We start from the raw sequence: 25895 nt of genomic DNA, 5'->3' as shown, positions 1-25895 counted from the left end.
GATGTCAACGTTGAGAACTGAGTGCCCCATGGTGGCGGTGGGGTTATGGCATGGGCCATTCCATTATAGGCTGTGACTTACTTAGAATTAAATACAAACTAAACGAAAAATGACTTTAGTGCCTTTTAATACATTTTAGAAACAGGACTTTGGACAGTCTGTGGCTTCAAGCTCATGCGTTGGTGTCAGAAGAGCAGGCCAGCGGCGAATATGCTCTCCACACTTGCAGAGCTGGGGATGCTAAACACCCTTTTGGCCACTCTTGCTAGGCTAAGCTTATAGGTAGGCATACATGTTTTTAGGCTAAATAACCCCATAAACATGTAAAGCTCCCTGAACATGGGAATATACCAGGCCTATTGAGCCAAAATCAAGGCGAATCGCCGATTCCACTATTGTTGCTCAGCTAATGTTGCTCACAACACACACACACACACACGTTCTGAAAAGCATGTGCTACTTAACTGCCTAATTCCATCAGAATTAAAATTAATGTCATTTTAGTAACAGGATAATCAGCTTGCAAACTAACATTGCTCGACTCCTTGCCAAAATCGAATGAAATGCCATAACTCTTTAGCTGGTTACGTATTAAACAGTTTCGTCTGCCAACTTCTTACCTTCTTATTATTTTGCCCGGTCAGATCCACTGACAGTCACAGGCAATAAACTGCCTTCTTCACTTCTGTCGAGTTGGAGAAAATTCTACTGAAACATGTCCTAGGTCCGGCCACTCCCACTTAAATTGTGTAAGAAGCAAACCATCTGACTTATTCATTCGTTTTTTTGTTGTCAATGAACGCATTCACCCCCGCATTCACCCCCTATATATACACCCTCACTGTGTGTGTGTGTATATATATATATATATATTTATTTTTGAATATCCGAAACATACAGTATACTTGCAGTGAAGCCGCTCAACAGCTACATCATACCAGTCATCCAACATACTCCCCTTCAGAGCGACACACAGAAGCATCCTGTGTCAATGCCCTGCTCAATGGCACGTTGACAGATCTCCCACCAGGCCAAAAAACGTGAACCCGAACCCTCCAAGATCCCTCCACCGTTCCCCAATAGCTGTCCCTCAGCCATATGTTCATCACTTTGTAAATCTTGCTACAGAAGATGAATTATCTCAACCCCCCCAAAAAAGAAGTTGAAATATCTACCTAACACAAAAAAAATAGTCCAGCTAGTTTTCTTGAATAAGGCAGATAACGTTAGAGGGTATAATATCCATTGCAGACAGATGTTTTGTTTCTGATATAGTTACGACGTTACTAAAACTATTACATTTACACATTTTATGGATAGATTGTGGTGAAATATTCAAAGTGACCACTGTATGTCGCTGCTTGTAGTTACTGCACATACTAGCTTTTACCGACGGCCGCCGTTCAAGTACGCACCACTTCTGTCTATCAGTGCAATAAACAACGGCTAGCACACACGGACGCAGAACAAACCCTCCCCGAACAATTACCACAATAAAACAAAAATATCGCAATTAGCTACATCTCCACCCGATCCTAATGAAGGATCTCCGGCCTGACTGACTAGGAGATGGGAATACTTAACATAATAGACCAGGTAGGTAACGCGAATTAAAGCTAGTTTACGGTCGGTATTCCTTTTGGAAACCGTTGTTTTCTTTATCACTGTTTCCTTATGAGGGCGGGTTTGATAGATAGCTAGCTAACGTTAGCTTGCTAGGTCTCGCTAACTACGTATGGTGCTTGGCCTAAGCTCGTTTATGGCCATTTTAACGATACAGTGTAATCACATTTTACATGCTCCAATAAAATGAAGTATAACGTGGGACTGTATTGTTTGCTAAAAGTATATCCGCTGATTTGTTCGCTTGCTAATGCCTAACTACTAAATGTGGCAATATAATGTACACCAGCTTTCCTAACCAGGCTATCATCCCATAGCTAACGTAGTTAGCTGGTATCGGTATGGACGATGACATTCAGAATAGTAGCCAGATATCTACCTGGCTAAGCATTTGGGATTTTATGATGTTCAGTATGACAACAACTTGTTTCGACGTCAATAACCAACAAATAGGAGTAATGACGGTCACATTCTTAGCCAACTAGCTGACAGCTAGGAAACTAGCTGTCTAAGTCGATACGTCGTCGCTGCAGTCGGCATTAGTTAGCTATGGACTGGGCTGTCACTACTGTGTTGGTAAAGTCTCGAGCTAACTGGACATAATTGTGTATTCCGCTAACTTTTTATAGTTGCATGTGGTACAGAAATGCAATCAGCTGTTACGATTGAATTACTGCGTGCGTGAGGCGTTTTCCAATTCCAAGCGAAGTATGTTGTGTTGGGGGCACGCAGCTAACGTTGCCACATATGACAAGTAGTGTCTGTCTGTCTGTCAATTCCCATTCAAGTGGATAACTTGCTAATGTCATTCATCGACCCCGTGTTATCAGGGAAGCGTCACACATTTTATAGCGTAATGCCCAGATCCCACACCTGTCTATGACAATGACCTCTTATATCAACTTGCATGATGTAGCAGCACAATGCAAAGAAGTTTGCAAGAAATTGGACCAGATAACGCAGGTCCATTCTATATCAATCTGAAAGTATTTAATGTGTCTTTATTCTCTTCCAGACTTTGCTGGTCCAGGCTATATTTAGCCGAAATGCAGAGGAAGTGAAGTTTTTGTTGCACAAGAATGAAGAAGTCAATGCACTGGTAAGATGACTCTCTACACATTAACATGACCCTGTGTGAATCAATTTACTCCACACCTCCTATGGTACCCATACTAGACACTTTCTTAATGTGCCAGCCAGTTAAACAGCAAGGGATTACCAGGCTTTGACCTTCTGTGCATGTGACCTAAAACGTTGATTTGATTTGACCTTCCTGTCAACTGTGAATCAGATATAGTCAACTCCACAGGGTAAATAAATAATTATATGTGGAGCAGTAATGTTATACCCACAGTATTTCACACTTCAGATTCTTGGTCGCAGATTTCAACAGTATCTGTGCATGTTCTCTTCAAGAACCATCTTGAGTGTAAGCTGTATTTTGTGTGTGTGGTTGCGTTGCACACAAGTGCATATGCCCCATGTATTTGAAGACAAGGAAAAGATTAGCTTACGGTTAAGGGATCGATGGGAGGAAAAGCTTAGCATTGAGAGATTGAAAGTATCTTCTTCCATCCAAGTGTGTGGCCGATTAGTCTAGATTCCTCACTCGTTCAGTCCATCCCTCTGGTAATCAGACCAGCTGGCTGTCAGGTTAGAGCCCTGACACCATTCTCTAGGTACACTTATTTAATTTTAATTTTTGTTAATTTTACCTTTATTTAACCAGGCAAGTCAGTTAAGAACAAATTCTTATTTTCAATGACGGCCTGGGAACAGTGGGTTAACTGCCTGTTCAGGGGCAGAACGACAGATTTGTACCTTGTCAGCTCGGGAGTTTGAACTCGCAACCTTCCGGTTACTAGTCCAACGCTCTAACCACTAGGCTACCCACAGCCAGTCTTAACATTTTTCACAGGTGCTGAAACAGGGCAAGGTGAGGCCACCTAATGTGAAGAGGGGTGTGTAGAAAGTGGAAAGGAACTTCTACAGTGGAGAGGAAGGGGTCGCAAATTGCTGAGTGCATGCTTTCAATCAGCATTGGTTCAAATATGGCTTGGTGCCAATATGTAAAATCAGTAGCTGCAATTTGTTAAATGTCACAACAACCTAAATCAGTTTCTATTGTATATTAAAATATTTTGCATTTACAATGGAGTCAATTTTTGGCAGAGGTCAAATATTATATCACTGTCAATACTTAGTTGAAGCCACAAGGCCTGGGGCTATTTAATCACTGCTTCAAGTCAAAGAAGACATTCTGTTCTACCACAGCAAAAGTAATATGCAGTTGCTTCACTTTCACATGGTTAACATTGTTTTGATTCCTACATGCATCCAAACATTAATTCTTGCTGTGCAAGATAACATTTTTGACTTGTACGCCCAAAACCCACAGGGATACTTGTCCTTAAACAGCCTCTTGTCCCGGAGGCCCAAAATCCTCAAACGGCTTCCTCCTCAGTCAGTCAGTCAGTCAGTGAATGAATGATGCGTATGGAGAATAAGACAGTCATTTCCTTACTAGGGCTGCGAGGTTGAGACCGGGCCTGAGCCCTCATTCCCCACACGCCTCCCTTCCTTCCTTTCACTGTCATGAGTCATTCACTGGTGGGTTTACACTGCACACACACATTCCAGTATGGAGGACAGGGTCCATTAACAGGCTATAGATGCCTGAGCAATTTTACTCACTGAGGTGGATATCAAGCCTTTTCGGTTTACAGAATGAAAAAAATCAAATCTGATCTTGCTCCCTGCCACATTTGCATATACAGCATACCTAATCACAACTAATCATTTTCTGTGAAAAAAAGTTAATACGGAATATTCTGATGAGACGGGCTACAGGCCAACATGTATGACATACCTTTTTACTTGAGTTTTTTGCAGGATGGCTATTTCTTTCTGTATTTTCAATATCCTGTAATTAAAAGCTATTTTATGTAGTTGGTTTCAAGTTCAAACCTATTAGCAGCGGCATTGCGTTTTATATTCTCGGCCTTTAAGGTGTATCGTTCAACTTGCTGTTTGTTTTTAATACAATGATGTGATCAAAACCAACTGTGGGCTTTAATCTGGGTTCTTGCTGACTCTTTCTCTGTCTGCGCTCTCTCTCCTCAGGACCAAGAACGCCGTACCCCCTTACATGCTGCTGCGTGTTTGGGCGACGTTCACATTATGGACCTCCTCATTAATTCAGGTAACGTTCTCCAGCATGAGACAGACACTTTTCAGAGTGATTTGCATTATTCACTCAATTATCCCTATCATATTATGGAATAAAGGTTAATCTCATTATCTGTTAGAATATCAATCAGCATTGAAACCCTTCCCTATAGTCAGAGGTTGATAAGCCGATGCAAATGTCACTAACCATCTGAGATCTGAGGAGCATTGTGATTAGCTGAATGTGCAGTTGAGCTGAAAGCTACAGAATGGTTGACTGAGTTTTCTCTCGCTCTCTCTCAGGTGCTAGTGTTAATGCTAAGGATCAAGGCTGGCTGACACCCCTGCATCGGGCAGCTGCCTCACGGAATGAAGTAAGACCATGATGCCAAGTACTATATGTAAATCCTTCTACAGTCATTTCACTTGAATTCCTCATCAGTCTTAATAGCATTGCTCAGCATTTGAAATTAATTTGCATACTTATAACCCATCACCTCCTTTCTTGAATGAGTATCTATATGAACGTCAGCGATACACACTCCTCATCCTTTTTTATTTATTCTCCTTCTGTCTTTCCCAGAAGGCTGTGGGGCTGCTTCTGAAGCAGGATGCGGAGGTCAATCTGCGAGATAAGTTTTGGCAGACGCCGTTGCACGTGGCGGCGGCGAACCGGGCCACACGCTGCGCTGAGGCCCTAATCCCCAAGCTGAGCAGCCTGAACGTAGCAGACCGCTCTGGCAGGACAGCTCTGCACCATGCAGCACACAGTGGCCACGTAGAGGTTAGGGGTCATAGGGTGGAGGGTTATGATTAACAATGAAATGGCACCCAATCCCCTATATAGTGCACTACTTTTGACCAGGGCCCGCATAGGGTCCACTATATAGGGGATTGGTGCCAATTCAGACGTAGCCTAGGTGATTAACTGTTCATCCTCTACTCAGAAAGGTGTCTTGAGTGTGCTGGTTTTAACTCACTACCTCCTGTCTGTTTCCAGATGGTGAATTTGCTCCTTAACAAAGGGGCAAACTTGAGTGCCAGCGATAAGAAGGAGAGGCAGCCAATCCACTGGGCCGCATACCTCGGTGGGTGGGACCTTAGAACGAACACATTTCCTGAAAGTAGCTTGGTTTCCATCCAATTTGCGACAGATTTGAATGCGAATATTCTGAAATCTGCATAGAAAAATATGGGCATTTTCCCTCCAGAGATGTTTCCATCAAACAGACTTTTTGCAGATTAAAGGCTGTACGTGATGACATTGTGCGGCAGTGTAGCCTAGTGGTTAGAGCATTGGACTAGTAACCGAAAGGTTGCAAGTTCAAATCCCCGAGCTGACAAGGTACAAAATCTGTCGTTCTGCCCCTGTACAGGCACTGTTCCTAGGCCGTCATTGAAAATAAGAATTTGTTCTTAACTGACTTGCCTAGTAAAATAAAGGTAAAATAAATAAAAAATTCAATTGTGCATATAAAAATAACTTTTGCTGTTAAATTCCCATGCACCAAATGGAAAAATACAAGTTAAATGGATTTCCATCGCATTTTCTCAAGAACTGTAGCAAATGTACCCACTCTGGTCTTGGCACATGCACTCTACCCAACAGTTCGCATATTCTTATGGATAAGAGCAATATTATTTTTATTTGTCAAATGACAGCCAAGCATCGATCATCATGTCACCAGAATAAGACCCTCAATATTTTTTGGAAAGGAGCATCAAGCTCATCACCTTGCACTTTCACCTCCTGTGAAGTTCATCATAACTTATTTAATCTGTAGCCTAATAAACTGCCTGCTTTCCCGAGTCGTAGTGGGAGGACCACAGAACATATTGCGTGACTCCCAAGTTTACTTCATTATGATGGTTATTATATTAGTATTTGTGCATAAAGGCATTTCCACCACAATTACTAACATAATTAATTTCACAGATACAAAAAATTGTACCGGCATTTCATGTTTCCATAAGTCCGGTCTTCACTTTTTTCATGCGTCAGGTAATTCAGCCGCATGAAACAAGGTTACTGACACTTCTCTCATTGGTCTGAGCAAAGGCACTGTGCACTGAGCAGACACCCTGATCTACAAATCAACTTGCATTCTAGACTTCCCATCAAGGCATCTTCATATACAGTGCATTTGGGAAAGTATTCGGATCCTTTGACTTTTTCCACATTTTGTTATGTTACAGCCTTATTCTAAAATTATTTAAATAAAACACATTTCCCCATAAATCTACACACAATAACCCATAATGATAAAGAGAAGACATGTTTTTAGAAATGTTTGCTATTTTGTTTTTATATAAATGAATGAAATAAGTATTCAGACCTTTTACTCCGTACTTGGTTGAAGCACATTTGGTAGCGATTACAGTCTCGAGTCTTGGGTATGACGATACTAGCTTTGCACACCTGTATTTGGGGAGTTTCTCCCATTCCTCTCTGCAGATCCTCTCAAGCTCTGTCAGGTTGGATGGGGAGCGTCGCTGCACAGCTATTTTCAGGTCTCTCCAGAGATGTTAGATCGGATTCAAGTCCAGGCTCTGGCTGGGCCACTCAAGGACATTCAGAGACTTGTCCCGAAGCCACTCTTGGTCTGTCTTGGCTGTGTGCTTACGGTTGTTGTCCTGTTGGAAGGAGAACATTCGCCCCAGTCTGAGGTCCTGAGCACCCTGGAGCAGGTTTTCTTCAAGGATCTCTCTGTACTTTGCTCCGTTAATTTTTCCCTTGATCCTGACTAGTCTCCCAGTCCCTGCCGCTGAAAAACATCCCCACAGCATGATGCTGCCATCTCCATCCTTCACCATAGGGATGGTGCCAGGCTTCTTCCTGATGTTAGTCTTGGCATTCAGGCCAAAGAGTTGAATCATCAGACCAGAGAATCTTGGTTCTCATGGTCTGTGTCCTTTAGGTGCCTTTTGGCTGCTCGCTCTAGGAATAGTCTTGGTGGTTCCACAATTCTTCCTTTTTAAGAATTATGGAGGCCCCTGTGTTCTTGGGGACCTTCAATGCTTCAGACATTTTTTGGTACCCTTCCCCTGATCTGTGCCTCGACACAATCTTGTCTCGGAGCTCTACGGACAATTTCTTTGACCTCATGGCTCTAACATGCACTGTCAACTGTGGGACCTTATATCAACATGTGTGTGCCTTTCCAAATCATGTCCAATCAATTGAATTTACCACAGGTGGACTCCAATCAAGTTGTAGAAACTTCTCAAGGATGATCAATGGAAACGGGATGCACCTGAGCTCAATTTCAAGTCTCATAGCAAAGTGTCTGAATACTTATGTAAATAAGGTATTTCTGTTTATTTTGAATACATTTGCAAAAATGTACGAAAACCTGTTTTCGGTTTGTCATAATGGGGTATTGTGGGTAGATTGAGGGGATTTTTTTGTTATTTAATCAATTTTAGAATAAGGCTGTAACGTAACCAAATGTGGAAAAAGTCGAGGGGTCTGAATACTTTCCAAATACACTGTACAAAGATAAGAGAATCTTTGCCGAATCACATATCCTCACGCACAAGCAGAAGATTGACTTGGATTTCATTAACCTATCCGTGTGTGTCTGTATATGTTCCATGATTGTATGGTTGTCTTCTCTTCCCTCAGGGCATCTGGAGATCGTGAAGCTACTGGTTTCGCGGAGTGCGGACGCCATGTGCAGGGACAAGCGAGGTTATACCCCGCTCCATGCCGCAGCTGCCAGCGGCCAGATCGAGGTGGTCAAGTACCTGCTGCGGCTGGGGTCAGAGGTGAGGAGTCAGGGAGTGAGGCTCCATCAGGTCACCATCATATGGTCGCTCCATGTGTCAGGTGGTTTCCTACTATTGTTGAAATGTGCTTGTTGTTTTTTATCTCCAGACCATATAACATCCCCAAACCCCACCATCATCTCTAGTTGTTGTGTAATTTCTACCTTCTCTTTATCTCTGCGTCAGATTGACGAGCCCAACACTTTTGGGAACACAGCGCTCCACATGGCGTGCTACACAGGCCAGGAGGCGGTTGCCAACGAGCTGGTGAACCGAGGAGCCAACGTCAACCAGCCAAACATGCGAGGCTGCACGCCGCTGCACCTGGCCGCTGTCTCCACCAACGGGGCGCTTTGCCTCGAGCTGCTAGTTAACAACGGTGCTGATGTCAACATGCAGGTCAGTTCGAGTAGGCTGGGAAAAAAGGGATTGGTTGCACCACAAATGGCACCCTATTCCTTATATAGTGCACAAATGTGTACACACAGTGCCTTGCAAAAGTATTCACCCCCCTTGGCTTTTTTTCTATTTTGTTGCATTACAACCTGTCATTTAAATATATTTTTATTTGGTTTTCATGTAATGGACATATACAAAATAGTCCAAATTGGTGAAGTGAAATGGAAAAAATAAGTTGTTTTAAAAAAATCCTAAAATTTTAAATGGAAAAGTGGTGCTTGCATTCACCCCCTTTGCTATGAAGCCTCTAAATAAGATCTGGTGCAACCAATTACATATCTGTTCATAGGACCACTTTAAGCTGTACATGCCATAGAGCTGGGCTTTACGGAAGAGTGGCCAGAAAAAAGCCATTGCTTAAAGAAAAAATAAGCAAACACATTTGGTGTTTGCAAAAAGGCCTTTTGGAGACTCCCTAAACATATGGAAGAAGGTACTCTAGTTAGATGAGACTAAAATGTAGCTTTTTGGCCATCAAGGAAAACGCTATGTCTGGCGCAAACACAACACCTCTCATCAACCCAGGAACAGCATCCCCACAGTGAAACATGGTGGTGGCAGCATCATGCTGTGAGGATGTTTTTCATCTGCAGGGACTGGGAAACTGGTCAGAATTGAAGGAATGATGGATGGCGCTAAATACAGGGAAATTCTTGAGGGAAACCTGTTTCAGTCTATCTGAAATTTTAGACTGTGACGGAGGTTCACCTTCCAGCAGGACAATGACCCTAAGCATACTGCTAAAGCAACACTCGAGTGGTTTAAGGGGAAACATTTAAATGTCTTGGAATGGCCTCGTCGAAGCCCAGACCTCAATCCAATTGAGAATCTGTTGTATGACTCTCTTTGGTGAAATCTTTGCCTGTAGGTGTGTTGAGTCATTGCCCTGTTGAAAACCAAATAATAGTTCCACTAAGCGTAAACCAGGTGGGATGACTTATAGCTGCAGAATGCTGTGGTAGCCATGCTGGTTAAGTGTGCCTTGAAATCTAAATAAATCACTGGCAGTGTCACCAGCAATGCACCATCACATCTCCTCCATGCTTCACGTTGGGAACCACACATGCCGAGATCATCCGTTCACCAACTCTGCGTCTCACAAAGACAGCAGTTGAAACTAAAAATCTCAAATTCGAACTCATCAGACCAACGGACAGAGTTCCACCAGTCTAATGGCCATTGCTCGTGTTTCTTGGCCCAAGCAAGTCTCTTCTTATTGGAGTTCTTTGGTAGCGATTTCTTTGCATCAATTTGACCACAAACGCAGTTGATGTAGAAATGTGTCTGTTACTTGAACTGTGAAGCATTTATTTGAGCTGCAATCTGAAGTGATGTTAACTCTAATGAACTTAACCCCTGCAGCAGAGGCTTCCTTTCCTGTGTCAGTACTCATGAGAGCCAGTTTCATCATAACGCTTGATGGTTTTTGCGACTGCTTTTGAAGAAACTTTCAAAGTTCTTGAAATTTTCCAGATTTACTGACCTTCATGTCTTAAAGTAATGATGGACTGTCATTTCTCTTTGCTTATTAGAGTTGCCATGATATGGACTTGGTATTTTACTAAATAGGGCTGTCTTCTGTATACCACCCCTCCCTATCTTGGCACAACACAATTGATTGGCACAAGCGCATTAAGAAATTCCACAAATGGAACTTTAACAAGGCACACCTGTTAATTGAAATGCATTCCAGGTGACTACCTCATGAAGCTGGCTGAGAGAATGCCACGGTGTGCAAAGCTGTCATCAAGGCAAAGGGAGGCTACTTTGAATAATTTCAAATATAACATATATTTAGATATGTAGCACGTTTTTGGTTACCTCTTAATTTCGTGTTATTTCAAAGTTTTGATGTCTTTACTGTTATTCTACAATGTAGACAATAGTAAAAAATAAAGAAAAACCCTTGAATGAGTAGGTGTGTGTCCATACTTTTGACTGGTACTGTATATACAGTGCATTCGGGAAAGTATTCAGACCCATTCCCCTTTTCCACATTTTGTTATGTTACAGCCTTGTTCTAAAATGTATTTTTTTTAATTCTTACCAATCTACACAATACTATAATAAAGACATTGCGAAAAAAGGGTTTTGTTAATTTGAGCAAAAATATTACAAATTAACTGTATTTTTAAGTATTCAGACCCTTTATTATGAGACTTGAAATTGAGCTCAGGTGCATCCTGTTTCCATTGATCATCCTTGATGTTTCGACAGCTTGATTGGATTTGACCTGTGGTAAATTCAATTGATTGGACATGATTTGGAATGGCACACACCTGTCTTTGTAAGGTCCCACTGTTGACAGTTTATGTCAGAGCAAAAACCAAGCCATGAGGTCAAAGGAATTGTCCGTAGAGCTCCGAGACAGGATTGTGTCGACGCACAGATCTGGGGAAAGGTACCAAAACATTTCTGCAGCATTGAAGATCCCCATGAACACAGTGGCCTCCATCATTCTCAAATGGAAGAAGTTTGAAACCACCAAGACTCTTCCAAGAGTTGGCTTCCCGGCCAAACTGAGCAATCAGGGAGAAGACACCTTGTCAGGGAGGTGACCAAGAACCCAATGGTCATTCTGACAGAGCTCCGGAGTTCCTCTGTGGAGATTAGAGAACCTTCCAGAAGGACAACCATCTTGGAGTTATCCAAAAGGCACCTAAAGACTCAGACGATAAGAAACAAAATTCTCTAGTTTGATGAAACCAAGATTGAAGTCTGTGGCCTGAATGTCAAGTGTCACCAGGAGGAAACCTGGCACCATCCCTATGGTGAAGCATGGTGTTGGCAGCATCATGCTGTGAGGTTGTTTTTCAGTGGCAGGGACTGGGAGACTCGTCAGGAATGAGGAAAAGATGAACAGTGTGCAATACAGAAAGATCCTTGATGAAAACCTGCTCCAGGGCACTCAGGACCTCCGACTGGGGCTAAGGTTCATCTTCCAACAGGACAACGACCCTAAGCACACAGCTAAGACAATGCAGGAGTGGCTTTGGGGCAAGTCTCTGAATGTCCTTGAGTGGCCCGGACTTGAACCCGATGTAACATCTCTGGAGAGACCTGAAAATAGCTGTGCAGCAACGCTCCTTATCCAACCTGACAGAGCTTGAGGGGATCTGCAGAGATAAATGAGAGAAACTCCCCATATACAGGTGTGCCAAGCTTGTAGCGTCATACCCAAGAAGACTCAGCTGTAATCGCAGCCAAAGGTGCTTAAACAAAGTACTGAGTAAAAAGTCTGATTACTTATGTAAATGTAGTATTTCCTGTTGTGTTTTTTTTACATTTGCAAAAATGTCTAAACCTGTTTCTGCTTTGTCGTTTTAATGAATTTCCGAATAAGGCTGTAACGAAACAAAATGTTAGTCAAGGGTCTGAATACTTTCTAAATGCACTGTGTGTGTGTGTGTGTGTGTGTGTGTATGTACAGTGGCCTCCAAAATTACTGGCACCCCTGACTGGCAATGCACAAACAATACTTAAAAAAACAAGAACAATATAATTATAGAGAAACTCAAAATACCTACGTGAGAAATACTGTACTTTATTAATGTTTCAATGGAAACAACCAAAATCATTCAATTATTTAATACAAAATAAATTTAACCAAAATCAAGGTTTCATAATTATTGGCGCTTTTCATTTAGTATTAAATCAAATAAAATGTTATTCGTCACATGGTTAGCAGATGTTAATGCGAGTGTAGCGAAATGCTTGTGCTTCGAGTTCCGACAATGCAGTAATAACCAACGAGTAATCTAGCTAACAAAACGACTACCTTATAAACACAAGTGTAAAGGGATAGAGAATATGTACATAAAGATATATGAATGAGTGATGGTACAGAGCGGCATAGGCAAGATGCAGTAGATGGTATCGAGTACAGTATATACATATGAGATGAGTATGTAAACAAAGTGGCATAGTTCAAAGTGGCTAGTGATACATGTATTACATAAAGATGCAGTAGATGATATAGAGTACAGTATATACGTATACATATGAGATGAATAATGTAGGGTATGTAAACATTATATTGCTATATTAAGTAGCATTGTTTAAAGTGGCTAGTGATATATTTTACATCAGTTTCCATTATTAAAGTGGCTGGAGTTGAGTCAGTGTGTTGGCAGCAGCCACTCAATGTTAGTGGTGGCTGTTTAACAGTCTGATGGCCTTGAGATAGAAACTGTGTTTCAGTCTCTCGGTCCTAGCTTTGATGCACCTGTACTGACCTTGCCTTCTGGATGATAGCGGGGTGAACAGGCAGTGGCTCGGGTGGTTGTTGTCCTTGATGATCTTTATGGCCTTCCTGTGACATCGGATGGTGTAGGTGTCCTGGAGGGCAGGTAGTTTGCCCCCGGTGATGCGTTGTGCAGACCTCACTACCCTCTGGAGAGCCTTACGGTTGTGGGCGGAGCAGTTGCCGTACCAGGCGGTGATACAGCCCGCCAGGATGCTCTCGATTGTGCATCTGTAGAAGTTTGTGAGTGCTTTTGGTGACAAGCCAAATTTCTTCAGCCTCCTGAGGTTGAAGAGGCACTGCTGCGCCTTCTTCACGATGCTGTCTGTGTGGGTGGACCAATTCAGTTTGTCTGTGATGTGTACGCAGAGGAACTTAAAACTTACTACCCTCTCCACTACTGTTCCATCGATGTGGATAGGGGGGTGTTCCCTCTACAATCATCTCCTTAGTTTTGTTGACGTTGAGTGTGAGGTTATTTTCCTGACACCACTCCGAGGGCCCTCACCTCCTCCCTGTAGGCCATCTCGTCGTTGTTGTTAATTAAGCCTACCACTGTTGTGTCGTCCGCAAACTTGATGATTGAGTTGGAGGCGTGCGTGGCCATGCAGTCGTGGGTGAACAGGGAGTACAGGAGAGGGCTCAGAACACACCCTTGTGGGGCCCCAGTGTTGAGGATCAGCGGGGTGGAGATGTTGTTACCTACCCTCACCACCTGGGGGCGGCCCGTCAGGAAGTCCAGTACCCAGTTGCACAGGGCGGGGTCGAGACCCAGGGTCTCGAGCTTTATGACGAGTTTGGAGGGTACTATGGTGTTAAATGCTGAGCTGTAGTCGATGAACAGCATTCTCACATAGGTATTCCTCTTGTCCAGATGGGTTTGGGCAGTGTGGTTGAGATTGCATCGTCTGTGCACCTATTTGGGCGGGAAGCAAATTGGAGTGGGTCTAGGGTGTCAGGTAAGGTGGAGGTGATATGGTCCTTCACTAGTCTCTCAATGCACTTCATGATGACGGAGGTGAGTGCTATGGGGCGGTAGTCGTTTAGCTCAATTACCTTAGCTTTCTTGGGAACATGGACAATGGTGGCCCTCTTGAAGCATGTGGGAACAGTAGACTGGGATAAGGATTGATTGAATATGTCCGTAAACACACCAGCCAGCTGGTCTGCGCATGCTCTGAGGGCGCGGCTGGGGATGCCGTCTGGGCCTGCAGCCTTGAGGGTTAACACGTTTAAATGTTTTACTCACCTCGGCTGCAGTGAAGGAGAGTCCGCATGTTTTGGTTGCGGGCCGTGTCAGTGGCACTGTATTGTCCTCAAAGCGGGCAAAAAAGTTATGTAGTCTGCCTGGGAGCAAGGCATCCTGGTCCGTGACTGGGCTGGTTTTCTTTTTGTAATCCGTGATTGACTGTAGACCCTGCCACGTACCTCTGGTGTCTGAGCCGTTGAATTGCGATTCTACTTTGTCTCTATACTGACGCTTAGCTTGTTTGATTGCCTTGCGGAGGGAATAGCTACACTGTTTGTATTCGGTCATCTTTCCGGTCACCTTGCCCTGATTTAAAAGCAGTGGTTCGCGCTTTCAGTTTCATGCGAATGCTGCCATCAATCCACGGATTTGGGAATGTTTTATTCGTTGCTATGGGAATGACATCTTCAATACACTTTCTAATGAACTCGCTCACCGAATCAGCGTATTCGTCAATGTTGTTGTTGGACGCAGTGCGGAACATATCCCAGTCCACGTGATGGAAGCAGTCTTGGAGCGTGGAATCAGATTGGTCGGACCAGCGTTGAACAGACCTCAGCGTGGGAGCTTCTTGTTTTAGCTTCTGTCTGTAGGCAGGAAGCAACAAGATGGAGTCATGGTCAGCTTTTCCGAAAGGAGGGCGGGGCAGGGCCTTATATACATCGCGGAAGTTAGAATAGCAATGATCCAAGGTTTTACCAGCCCTGGTTGTGCAATTGATGTGCTGATACAATTTAGGGAGTCTTGTTTTCAGATTAGCCTTGTTAAAATCCCCAGCTACGATGAATGCAGCCTCAGGATATATGGATTCCAGTTTGCAAAGAGTCAGATAAAGTTCGTTCAGAGCCATCGATGTGTCTGCTTGGGGGGAATGTATACGGCTGTGATTATAATCGAAGAGAATTCCCTTGGTAGATAATGCGGTCGACATTTGATTGTGAGGAATTCTAAATCAGGTGCACAGAAGGACTTGAGTTCTTGTATGTTGTTGTGACCACACCATGTCTCGTTAACCATAAGAAATACGCCCCCGCCCCTCTTCTTACCAGAAAGATGTTTGTTTCTGTCGGTGCGATGCGTGGAGAAACCAGCTTGCTGCATCGACTCCGATAGCGTCTCTCCAGTGAGCCATGTTTCCGTGAAGCAAAGAACGTTACAGTCCCTGATGTCCCTCTGGGATGCTTCCCTTGCTCGGATTTCATCAACCTTGTTGTCAAGAGACTGGACATTGGCGAGTAGTATGCTAGGGAGTGGCGCGCAATGTGCCCGTCTTTGGAGCCTGACCAGAAGACCGTTTCGTTTGCCTCTTTTACGACGTCGTTGTTTTGGGTCGCAGGCTGGGATCCATTCTGTTGTCCTGGGTGAAAGGCAGAACACAGGAGCCGCTCCGGGAAAGTCATATTCTTGGTCGTACTGATGGTAAGTTGAGACTGCTCTTATATTCAGTAGTTCTTCTCGACTGTATGTAATGAAACCTAAGATGACCTGGGGTACCAATGTAAGAAATAACACGTAAAAAAACAAAAAACTGCATAGTTTCTTAGGAACGCGAAGCGAGGCGGCCATCTCTGCCGGCGCCGGAAGTACTTAGTGCAACCACCTCTGGCAAGGATAACAGCATGGAGTCTTTTCCTGTAATGTTTGACAAGGTTCACTTCATGCGACGAGCAATCCCGTATCCGAGATCCTAGTTATAGCCTCAAGCTCATTAGCATAACGCAACGTTAACTATTCATGAAAATCGCAAATGAAATTTAATAAATATATTTGCTCTCAAGCTTAGACTTTTGTTAACAACACTGTCATCTCAGATTTTCAAAATATGCTATTGAACTATAGCTAAACAAGCATTTGTGTAAGAGTATTGATCGCTAGCATAGCTATAAGCCTAGAATTCAGCCAGCAGCATTTTCACAAAAACAAGAAAAGCATTCAAATAAAATCATTTACCTTTGAAGAACTTCAGATGTTTTCAATGAGGAGACTCTGTTAGATAGCAAATGTTCAGTTTTTCAAAGAATATTATTTGTGTAGGACAAATCGCTCCGTTTTGTTCACATTTGGCTACGAAAAAAACCTGTATCCAGTTATAGCCTCAAGCTCATTAGCGTAACGTTAACTATTCATAAAAATCGCAAATGAAATGAAATAAATATGCTAGCTCTCAAGCTTAGCCTTTTCTTAACCTGTTGCGTCGCGCAATCCCGGATCCGGGATTCTATTTATAGCCTCAAGCTCATTAGCATAACGCAAAGTTAACTATTCATGAAAATCGCAAATGAAATGAAATAAATATATTGGCTCACAAGCTTAGCCTTTTGTTAACAACACTGTCATCTCAGATTTTCAAAATATGCTTTTCAACCATAGCAATTCACTAATTTGTGTAAGAGTATGCTAAGCTAGCTTAGCATTTTGAGTAGCATTTAGCATGCAACATTTTCACAAAAACCAGATAACCAAATAAATAAAATAATTTACCTTTGAAGAGCTTCGGATGTTTTCAATGAGGAGACTCTCAGTTACATAGCAAATGTTCAGTTTTTCCTGAAAGAATCTTTGTGTAGGAGAAATCGCTCCGTTTTGTACATCACATTTGGCTACCAAAACGAACCGAAAATTCAGTCACCAACAACGTCAAACTTTTTCCGAATTAACGCCATAATATCGACCGAAACATGGCAAACGTTGTTTGGAATCAATCCTCAAGGTGTTTTTTCACATACCTCTTCATTGATATATCGTTCGTGGAAGCCTGCTTTCTTCTCTGAATTCCATGGAAAAATACTTGCAGCTGAGGTTTGCGCACCAATTTCGGCGCAGGACACCGGGCGGACACCTGGTAAATGTGGTCTCTTATGGTCAATCTTCCAATGAAATGCCTACAAATACGTCACAATGCTGCAGACACCTTGGGGAAACGACAGAAAGGGCAGGCACATTCCTCTCGCATTCACAGCCATATAAGGAGACAATGGAAAACGGAGCCTCAAAAATCCTGCTGATTTCCTGGATGCCGTTTCATCTTGGTTTTGCCTGTAGCTCACGTTCTAGGACACGCACAGAGAATATCTTTGCAGTTCTGGAAACGTCAGTGTTTTCTTTCCAAAGCTATCAATTAAATGCATAGTCGAGCATCTTTTTGTGACAAAATATTGCGATTAAATTTTTTTATCCAAAAATGATATAGCGCCCCTAGAGTTTCAAGAGGTTAAGGAACTATATTGAGCCATTACATCACTTCCTGTTTCACTAGGGCATCAAAATGAGGTAACAGCCATGCAATATCCCTTTGTCATCCAACACTATGAAGAAAACAATAGAACTGTCAGTTCAAAAGAGACAGATGGTCGTAGACTTCATAAATCTAGAAATGGCTACAAGAAGATCCACAAACGATTGACTATACCACTGAGAACTGTCAGGGCAATTATTAGAAAAATCAAAAGATATGGAACAGTTGAAAACCTCACGGGTAGAGGACACATGCATTTTGCCCCCCAGGATGGGGTGGAGGACGGTGAGAGAAGGAACAAAATCCCAAAGAATCACTGTGAAAGAATTGCAGGCCTTGGTGGAGTCTTTGGGTCACCAGGTTTCAAAAAGCACCATCAGACGCTACCTCCACATCCACAGGCTTTTGGAAGGGTTGCCAGAAGAAAGCCCTTAATGACCCCAAGACACAGACGCAAGCGCTTGGAGTTTGCCAAACATTGTTTAAATTATGACTGGAAGAAGGTGCTCGGGTCAGATGAGACCAAAATTGAACGTTTTTGTCAGATTCAGATTTGCATGTTTGGTGTCAACAGAGATGCATACAAGGAGAGGCACCTCATACCGACAGTGAAATATGGGGGGGGGCAGTGATGTTTTGGGGCTGTTTCAATTCCAGAGGTCCAGGGGCACTGGTTAAGATTGATGGCATAATGGACTCTACCAAGTATCAGGCAATTTTGGCTGACAATCTGGTTCCCTCTGGCAGAAGGCTGGGACTTGGCCGTAGGTGGACTTTCCAACAAGACAATGACCCGAAACATACCTCAAGATCCACACAAAAATGTTTCTGTGAAAACAAAATCAATGTTCTGCCATGGCCATCTCAGTCGCCAGACCTCAATCCAATCGAATACCTGTGGGCTGAGTGGAAGAGGGCAGTTGATAAAAGCAAACCCAAGAATGTGAAGGATCTTGAAAGGATCTGCATAGAGGAATGGTCCAAAATCCCTCCAAATGTGTCACTTAGCAACACTGTCATCTCAGATTTTCAAAATATGCTTTTCAACCATAGCAAAACAAGCATTTGTGTAAGAGTATTGATAGCTAGCGTAGCATTTAGCGTAGCATTTAGCGGGCAACATTTTCACAAAAACCAGAAAAGCATTCAAATAAAATCATTTACCTTTGAAGAACTTCAGATGTTTTCAATGAGGAGACTCTCAGCAAATGTTCAGTTTTTCCCTAAAGATTCTTTGTGTAGGAGAAATCGCTCCGTTTTGTACATCACGTTTGGCTACCAAAAAAACCCCAAAAATTCAGTCACCAAAACGCCGAACTTTTTCCCAAATTAACTACATAATATCGACTGAAACATGGCAAACGTTGTTTAGAATCAATCCTCAAGGTGTTTTTCCACATATCTCTTCATTGACATATCGTTCGTGGAAGTCTGCTTTCTCCTCTCAATCACATGGAAAAATACTTGCAGCTGAAGTTTACGCACCAATTTCGAGGACACCGGGCAGACACCTGGTAAATGTGGTCTCTTATGGTCAATCTTCCAATGATATGCCTACAAATAAGTCACAATGCTGCAGACACCTTGGGGAAACGGCAGATATTGTAGGCTCGTTCAGGGTGCATTCACAGCCATATAAGGAGACATTGGAAAACAGCGCTTCAAAAACTTTGCTCATTTCCTGTTTGAAGTTTCATCTTGGTTTCGCCTGTAGCATCAGTTCTGTGGCACTCACGGATAATATCTTTGCAGTTTTCTTTCCAAAGCTGTCAATTATATGCATAGTCAAGCATCTTTTCGTGACAAAATATCTTGTTTAAAACGGGAACGTTTTTTTATCCAAAAATGAAATACTGCCCCTAGAGTTCCAAGAGGTTAAGACTTAGATAAACTTAAATACATGGAATTTAATTTGTGGTTTAATTTTGGTAGATGTTATTTACATTAATCTTTAAGGGTGCCATTAATTGTGAAACCATGATTTGGAAGACAGATTTTTAATTAAATCAATAAATAATTTTGTTTGGTTCCATTGAAACATTAATAAAGTACAGTATTTCTCACATGTTGGTATTTTGATTTTTATCCCAATAATTATATTGTTTATATTTGTTTAAGCATCGTTTGTGCATTGCCAGTGCCAGTAATTTTGGAGCCCACTGTATATACACTAGCGTTCAGAAGTTTGGGGTCACTTAGAAATGTCCTTGTTTTCCATGAAAGGAGTTGCAAAATGAATAGGAAATATAGTCAAGTCGTTGAAATGGTTATAAATAATGATTTTTAAAATTTGAAATAATTGTGTCCTTCAAACTTAGCTTTTGTCAAAGAATCCTCCATTTGCAGTCATTACAGCCTTGCAGACCTTTGGCATTCTAGTTATCAATTTGTTGAGGTCATCTGAAGAGATTTAACCAGATTTAACCCCATGCTTCCTGAAGCACCTCCCACAAGTTGGATTGGCTTGATGTGCACTTCTCACGCACCATACAGTCAAGCTGCTCCCACAACAGCTCAAGAGATCCGGTGACTGTGCTGGCCACTCCATTATAGAAAGAATACCAGAAATTATAGAAAGAATACCAGAAAGAATCCCTAAATAGTTATTGCGTAGTTGGGAGCTGTGCTTTGGGACATTGTCCTGTTGTCGGAGGAAATTGTCTCCAATTAAGCGCTGTCCACGGGGTATGGAATTGGACTCCAAAATTGAGTGATAGAATTTCTTCTTCAAGATCCCTTTTACACTGTTCAAATCTCCCACTGTATGACCACCAAAGCACCCCCAGACCATCACATTGCCTCCACCATGCTTGACAGATGATGTCAAGCACTCCTCCAGCTTCTTTTCATTTTTTCTGTGTCTCACAAATGTTTTTCTTTGTGATCCGAACACCTCAAACTTAGATTAGTCTGTCCAAAACACCTTTTTTCCAATCTTCCTCTGTCCAGTGTCTGTGGTCTTTTGCCCATCTTAATCTTTTCTTTTTATTAGCCAGTCTGAGAAATGGCTTTTTCTTTGCAACTCTGCCTAGAAGGCCAGCATCCCGGAGTCACCTCTTCGCCGTTGACGTTGAGACGGGTGTTTTGCGAGTACAATTTAATGAAGCTGCTAGTTGAGGACTTGTGAGGCATCTGTTTCTCAAACTAGACACTCTAATGTACTTGTTCTCTTGCTCAGTTGTGAACCAGGGTCTCCCACTCCTTTCTATTCTGGTTAGAGACAGTTTGCGCTGTTCTGTGAAGGGAGTAGTACACGGCGTTGTACGAGATCTTCAGTTTCTTGGCAATTTCTAACATGGAGTAGTCTTCATTTCTCAGAACAAGAATAGACTGACGAGTTTAAGAAGAAAGGTCTTTGTTTCTGGCCATTTTGAGCCTTTACTCGAACCCACAAATGCTGACGCTCCAGATACTCAACTAGTCTAAAGAAGGCCAGTTTTTATTGCTTCTTTAATTAGCACAACAGTTGTCAGCTATGCTAACATAATTGCAAAAGGGCTTTCAATTAGCCTTTTTAAAATGATAATCTTGGATTAGCTAAGACAACGTACCATTGGAACACCGGAGTAATGTTTGCTGATAATGGGTCTCTGTACGCCGGTAGTGTATATGCACAAGCACAATGTGTACAAAACATTAGGAACACCTGCTCTTACTATGACATGGACTAACCATTTGAAAGCTAAGATCCCTTATTGATGTCACTTGTTAAATCCTCTTCAATCAATGTAGATGATGGGGAGACAAGTTAAAAAATATATTTTTAAGCCATGAGACGTATGAGTGCCATTAAGAGGATAAATGGGCAAGACATAATATTTAAGTGCCTTAGAACTTTGTAGGGTAGTAGGTGTCAGCAAGGCACAAGGTTTTTTTTTCACGCTCAACAGTTTCCCATGTGTATCAAGAATGGTCCACCGTCCCAAATGTCCTCCAGCCTACTTGACACAATTGTGGGAAGCATTGGAATCAACATGGGCCAGCATCCCTGTGGAACACTTGACACCTTATTGAATCCATGCCCCAACAAAATGAGGCTCTTCTGAGAGCAAAAGGGGGTGCAACTCAATATTAGTACATTATATGTGTGTATATGGAATGCCGTTTGGGACGCGGTCTTAGTCAACAGAGGTTTAAGATAACTTAATTATTTACCTAACAATGAACTGTGTTTGTGTGTTCTCTTTTTCTCTCACAGAGTAAAGAAGGGAAGAGTCCTTTGCACATGGCCGCTATTCACGGGCGCTTCACTCGCTCCCAAATCCTTATCCAAAACGGTAACCACACACACACATCCAAAATAATAGTAATATTTGTAATATTATAAAAATGAATACAACATTATCACGCACTACACAGTGATAGGGTGTTTGTGAAAAGTGCCTGCAGTATTTTGGGTAACAAACTTCTATATAAGTGCACCACCCAAACATACCCAACACTCATCCCCACCAGCCCATAGCAACCACCAACTCCAACAGCCACATAGCTTCTCATAGCTGTGTCAAAAACAGTATTGTGCAATTCTCCTCTCTGTCCCGACCACATCCCCTCTCTCCTCTCTGTGCAGGTGGGGAGATCGACTGTGTAGATAAATATGGCAATACTCCTCTTCACGTTGCTGCTAAGCACGGCCACGAGCTGCTGATCAGCACCCTGATGACTAATGGTGCTGACACGGCCAGGTGAGAGACAATCACACGCACACACACAATCAGGTGAGTGACGGAACAGACACAGAACTCCACTGTAGACGTTCTTTATGGCAAAAGCAGAATGTCTCTTCTCAATGTCAGAGGATCAGCTCTCACATTACTTATGCAACATAATGAACCTCTCAACAAAACTAGCAGCAAAACTCAAATCTCTCCTACACTGAACAAAAATATAAACGCATGTAAACGCATGTAAATTGTTGGCCCCACTTTTCATGAGCTGAGCTGAGTTTTTCTCAAAAATGTTGTGCACAACTTTTGTTTACATACATGTTGGTGAACATTTCTCCTTTGCCAAGCGAATCCATCCACCTGACAGGTGTGAAATATCAAGAAGCTGATTAAACAACATGATTAAAGGTCACTCTATAATGTGCCGTTTTGTCACACAACACAATGCCATAGATGTCTCAAGTTTGGAGGGAGCATGCAGTTGGCATGCTGACAGCAGGAATGTCCATCAGACCTGTTGCCAGAAAATTGAATGTTAATTTCTCTACCGTAAGTTGCCACCAACATGATTTTAGAGACTATGGCAGCACGTCCAACCAGCCTCACAACCGCAGACCAAGTGTATGACGGCATGTGGGCAAGTGGTTTACTGATGTCCACGTTGTCAAGAGTGCCCACTGGTGGGGTTATGGTATGGGCAGGCATAAGCTACTGACAACAAACACAATTACATTTTATCGATGGCAATTTGAATGCACAGAAATATTGTGACGAGATCCTAAGGCCCATCCATTGTGAGGTCCATTTCTTTTAAGGTTTCTGTGTCCAACAGGAGCATATCTGTATTCCCAGTCGTGAAATCCATAGATTCGGGCCGAATGAATTGATTTCTATTGACTGATTTCCTCATATGAACTTAAACGCAGTAAAATCTTTGTAATTATTGCATGTTTCGTTTATACAGCGCATCTGGAAAGTATTCAGACCCCTTGACTTTTTCCATATTTTGTTAGGTTACAGCCTTATTCTAAAATTGATTAAATCATTTTTTTTATCTCAAGCTACATAAAATAGCCCATCATTACAAAGCAAAACTGTTCTTTATATTTTTCTTGCTAATATATAAAATACAAAATAATAATTTCACATTTACATAAGTATTCAAACCCTTTACTGAGAACTTTCTTGAAGCACCTTTGACAGCAATTACAGCCTCGAGTCTTCTTGGGTATGACGATACTACAAGCTTGGCACACGTGTATTTGGGGAGTTTCTCCCATTCTTCTCTGAAGATTCTCTCAAGCTCTGTCAGGTTGGATGGGGAGCGTTACTGCACATCTATTTTCAGGTCTCTCGTTGTTAGATCGGGTTCAAGTCTGGGCTCTGGCCACTCCAGGAGATTCAGAGACTTGTCCCGAAGCCACTCCTGCGTTGTCTTGGCTGTGAGCTTAGGGTTGTTGTCCTTTTGGAAGGTGAACCTTCGCCCCCAGTCTGAGGTCTGGAGTGCTCTGGTGCAGGTTTTCATCAAGGATCTCTCTGTACTTGATCCTGACTAGTCTCCCAGTCTCTGAAACACATCCCCACAGCATGAGGCTGCCACCACCATGCTTAACTGTAGGGATTGTGCCAGGTTTCCTCCAGACGTGACGCTTCGCATTCAGACCAAGGAGTTCAATCTTGGTTTCATCAGACCAGAGAATCTTGTTTCTCATGTTCTGTGTCCTTTTGGCAAACAAGCGGGCTATCATGTGCTGAGGAGTGGCTTTCGTCTGGCCACTCTTCCATAAAGGCCTGATTGGTTCAAACCTGTCTCGGAGCTCTACAGACAATTCCTTCAACCTCATGGCTTGTTTTTTGCTCTGACATGGATTGTCAACTGTGAGACCTTATATAGACAGGTGTGTGCCTTTCCAAATCATGTCCAATCATTTGAATTTACCACAGATGAACTCCAATCAAGTTGTAGAAGCATCTCAAGGATGATCACTTGAAACCGGATCCACCCGAGCTCAGTTTCGAATCTCATAGCAAAGGGTCTGAATACTTATGTAAATAAGGTATTTCTGTTTTTTGTTTACATGTATGCTAACATTTCTATACCTGTTTTCACATTATGGAGTATTGTGTGTAGATTGCTGAGGAAATGGTTGTATTTAATACATTTTTGAATAAGGCTGTAAGGTAACCAAACAAAATGTGGAAAAAGTCAAGGGGTCTGAATACTTTCCAAAGGAACTGTGTTTTTGTTCATTGTGTGTTACATATTTGAGAAGCTGCTGTTAGCACTATCTCCTTCATGGTCTCATATATTCCTCTATCGCTCTCCTTGCTCTCTCTAGGCAAGGGATTAATGGGATGTTTCCATTGCATTTGGCTGTGCTCTACGGGTTTTCAGACTGTTGTCGCAAGTTACTCTCCTCAGGTAAGCCTTTAGACACAGCCATGGAAACTGTATGATTGAAACTAATCAAGTTTCATGGAGGTGTACATTCAAATTGACCTAAGTAGTGCTCTATCAGATCGAATGTGAGAGGGCATTTACATACAACACATTCTTTAACTTCTTGCTTTTCCTCATTCAGTGTCATGTAAGGAAACAGACCAATGTGGTCACCACGTATGACATCACTTCCTGTTTTGTGTTGTGCTTTCTGCAGGTCAGCTGTACAGCATTGTATCATCTCTGAGCAACGAGCACGTGCTGTCAGCCGGGTTTGACATAAACACCCCAGACAGCTCGGGGAGGACCTGCCTGCACGCCGCTGCCTCTGGAGGGTGAGCGCGCGTACCCGCGCACACACATTTTCAATGAAGAGTTAGCTTTTTGGTAGTGGTTGTAAAATCGTTTCATTTGTATTTCTATTCTCTCTTTGATGGCAGAAACGTTGAATGTCTTAACTTGCTGTTGAGCAGTGGTGCCGACTTGAGTAACAAGGACACATTGGGAAGGTGTGGTCTCATTCTAGAATTCAACAAATGTGTTTTTCCCCGTAATGTTTTTGTCATTCAGTGAATTCTATTTAATTCTCTTCTCCTGTGAGTGTGACTTCTCCTCTCTCTCTCCCGTCTCCCATGGCAGAGCTCCTTTGCACTACGCTGCGGCGAATGGGAGCTACCAGTGCACGGTTTCCCTGGTGAGTGCTGGTGCCGAGGTGAACGAGCTGGACCAGAAGGGCTGCAGCCCCCTGCACTATGCCGCTGCCTCGCAGACCTTCCGCCGGTGAGACACACAGATAACACACACAGGGGGGGGCTAAACGATACTAGAGCAAAATTTGATAGACATTTTGTTTTTGTTTCAGAGTGGACAGACATTACTCAGTTGGACACCATAGTGAGGAGAGGGCCAAGGAGGCCTTTTTGTAAGTCACATACCATGACAGGGTAGCCTAGTGGTTAGAGTGTTGGACTAGTAAGCGGACAAGGTTCAAATCTGTCGTTCTGCCCCTGAACAGGCTGTCATTGAAAATAAGAATTTGTTTT

General features: G+C 42.7%; 1 protein-coding gene across 3 annotated transcripts in view; it reads left to right on the top strand.

Annotated features, from left to right (window-relative positions):
* Positions 1-1410: 1410 nt before the first annotated feature.
* LOC135541808 (serine/threonine-protein phosphatase 6 regulatory ankyrin repeat subunit C-like) overlaps positions 1411-25895 on the top strand; it is a 42142-nt gene continuing 17657 nt past the window's right edge. For all 3 annotated transcript variants that reach the window (XM_064968206.1, XM_064968208.1, XM_064968207.1), the window contains exons 1-15: positions 1411-1596; positions 2639-2722; positions 4747-4825; positions 5095-5165; positions 5375-5575; positions 5792-5879; positions 8417-8559; positions 8746-8958; positions 21944-22022; positions 22316-22430; positions 24752-24834; positions 25070-25187; positions 25293-25361; positions 25492-25632; positions 25715-25774. In XM_064968206.1, coding sequence (XP_064824278.1) covers positions 1570-1596; positions 2639-2722; positions 4747-4825; positions 5095-5165; positions 5375-5575; positions 5792-5879; positions 8417-8559; positions 8746-8958; positions 21944-22022; positions 22316-22430; positions 24752-24834; positions 25070-25187; positions 25293-25361; positions 25492-25632; positions 25715-25774 — 1571 coding nt within the window. In that variant the 5' untranslated portion in view covers positions 1411-1569. The remainder of the gene's footprint in view (positions 1597-2638; positions 2723-4746; positions 4826-5094; positions 5166-5374; positions 5576-5791; positions 5880-8416; positions 8560-8745; positions 8959-21943; positions 22023-22315; positions 22431-24751; positions 24835-25069; positions 25188-25292; positions 25362-25491; positions 25633-25714; positions 25775-25895) is intronic.

The sequence above is a fragment of the Oncorhynchus masou genome, chromosome 6 (assembly GCF_036934945.1).
Source record: "Oncorhynchus masou masou isolate Uvic2021 chromosome 6, UVic_Omas_1.1, whole genome shotgun sequence".
Classification (NCBI taxonomy): Eukaryota; Metazoa; Chordata; class Actinopteri; order Salmoniformes; family Salmonidae; genus Oncorhynchus; species Oncorhynchus masou.
The sequence above is the reverse complement of the archived record's forward strand: the minus strand, read 5'-3'. Positions and strand labels throughout refer to the sequence as shown.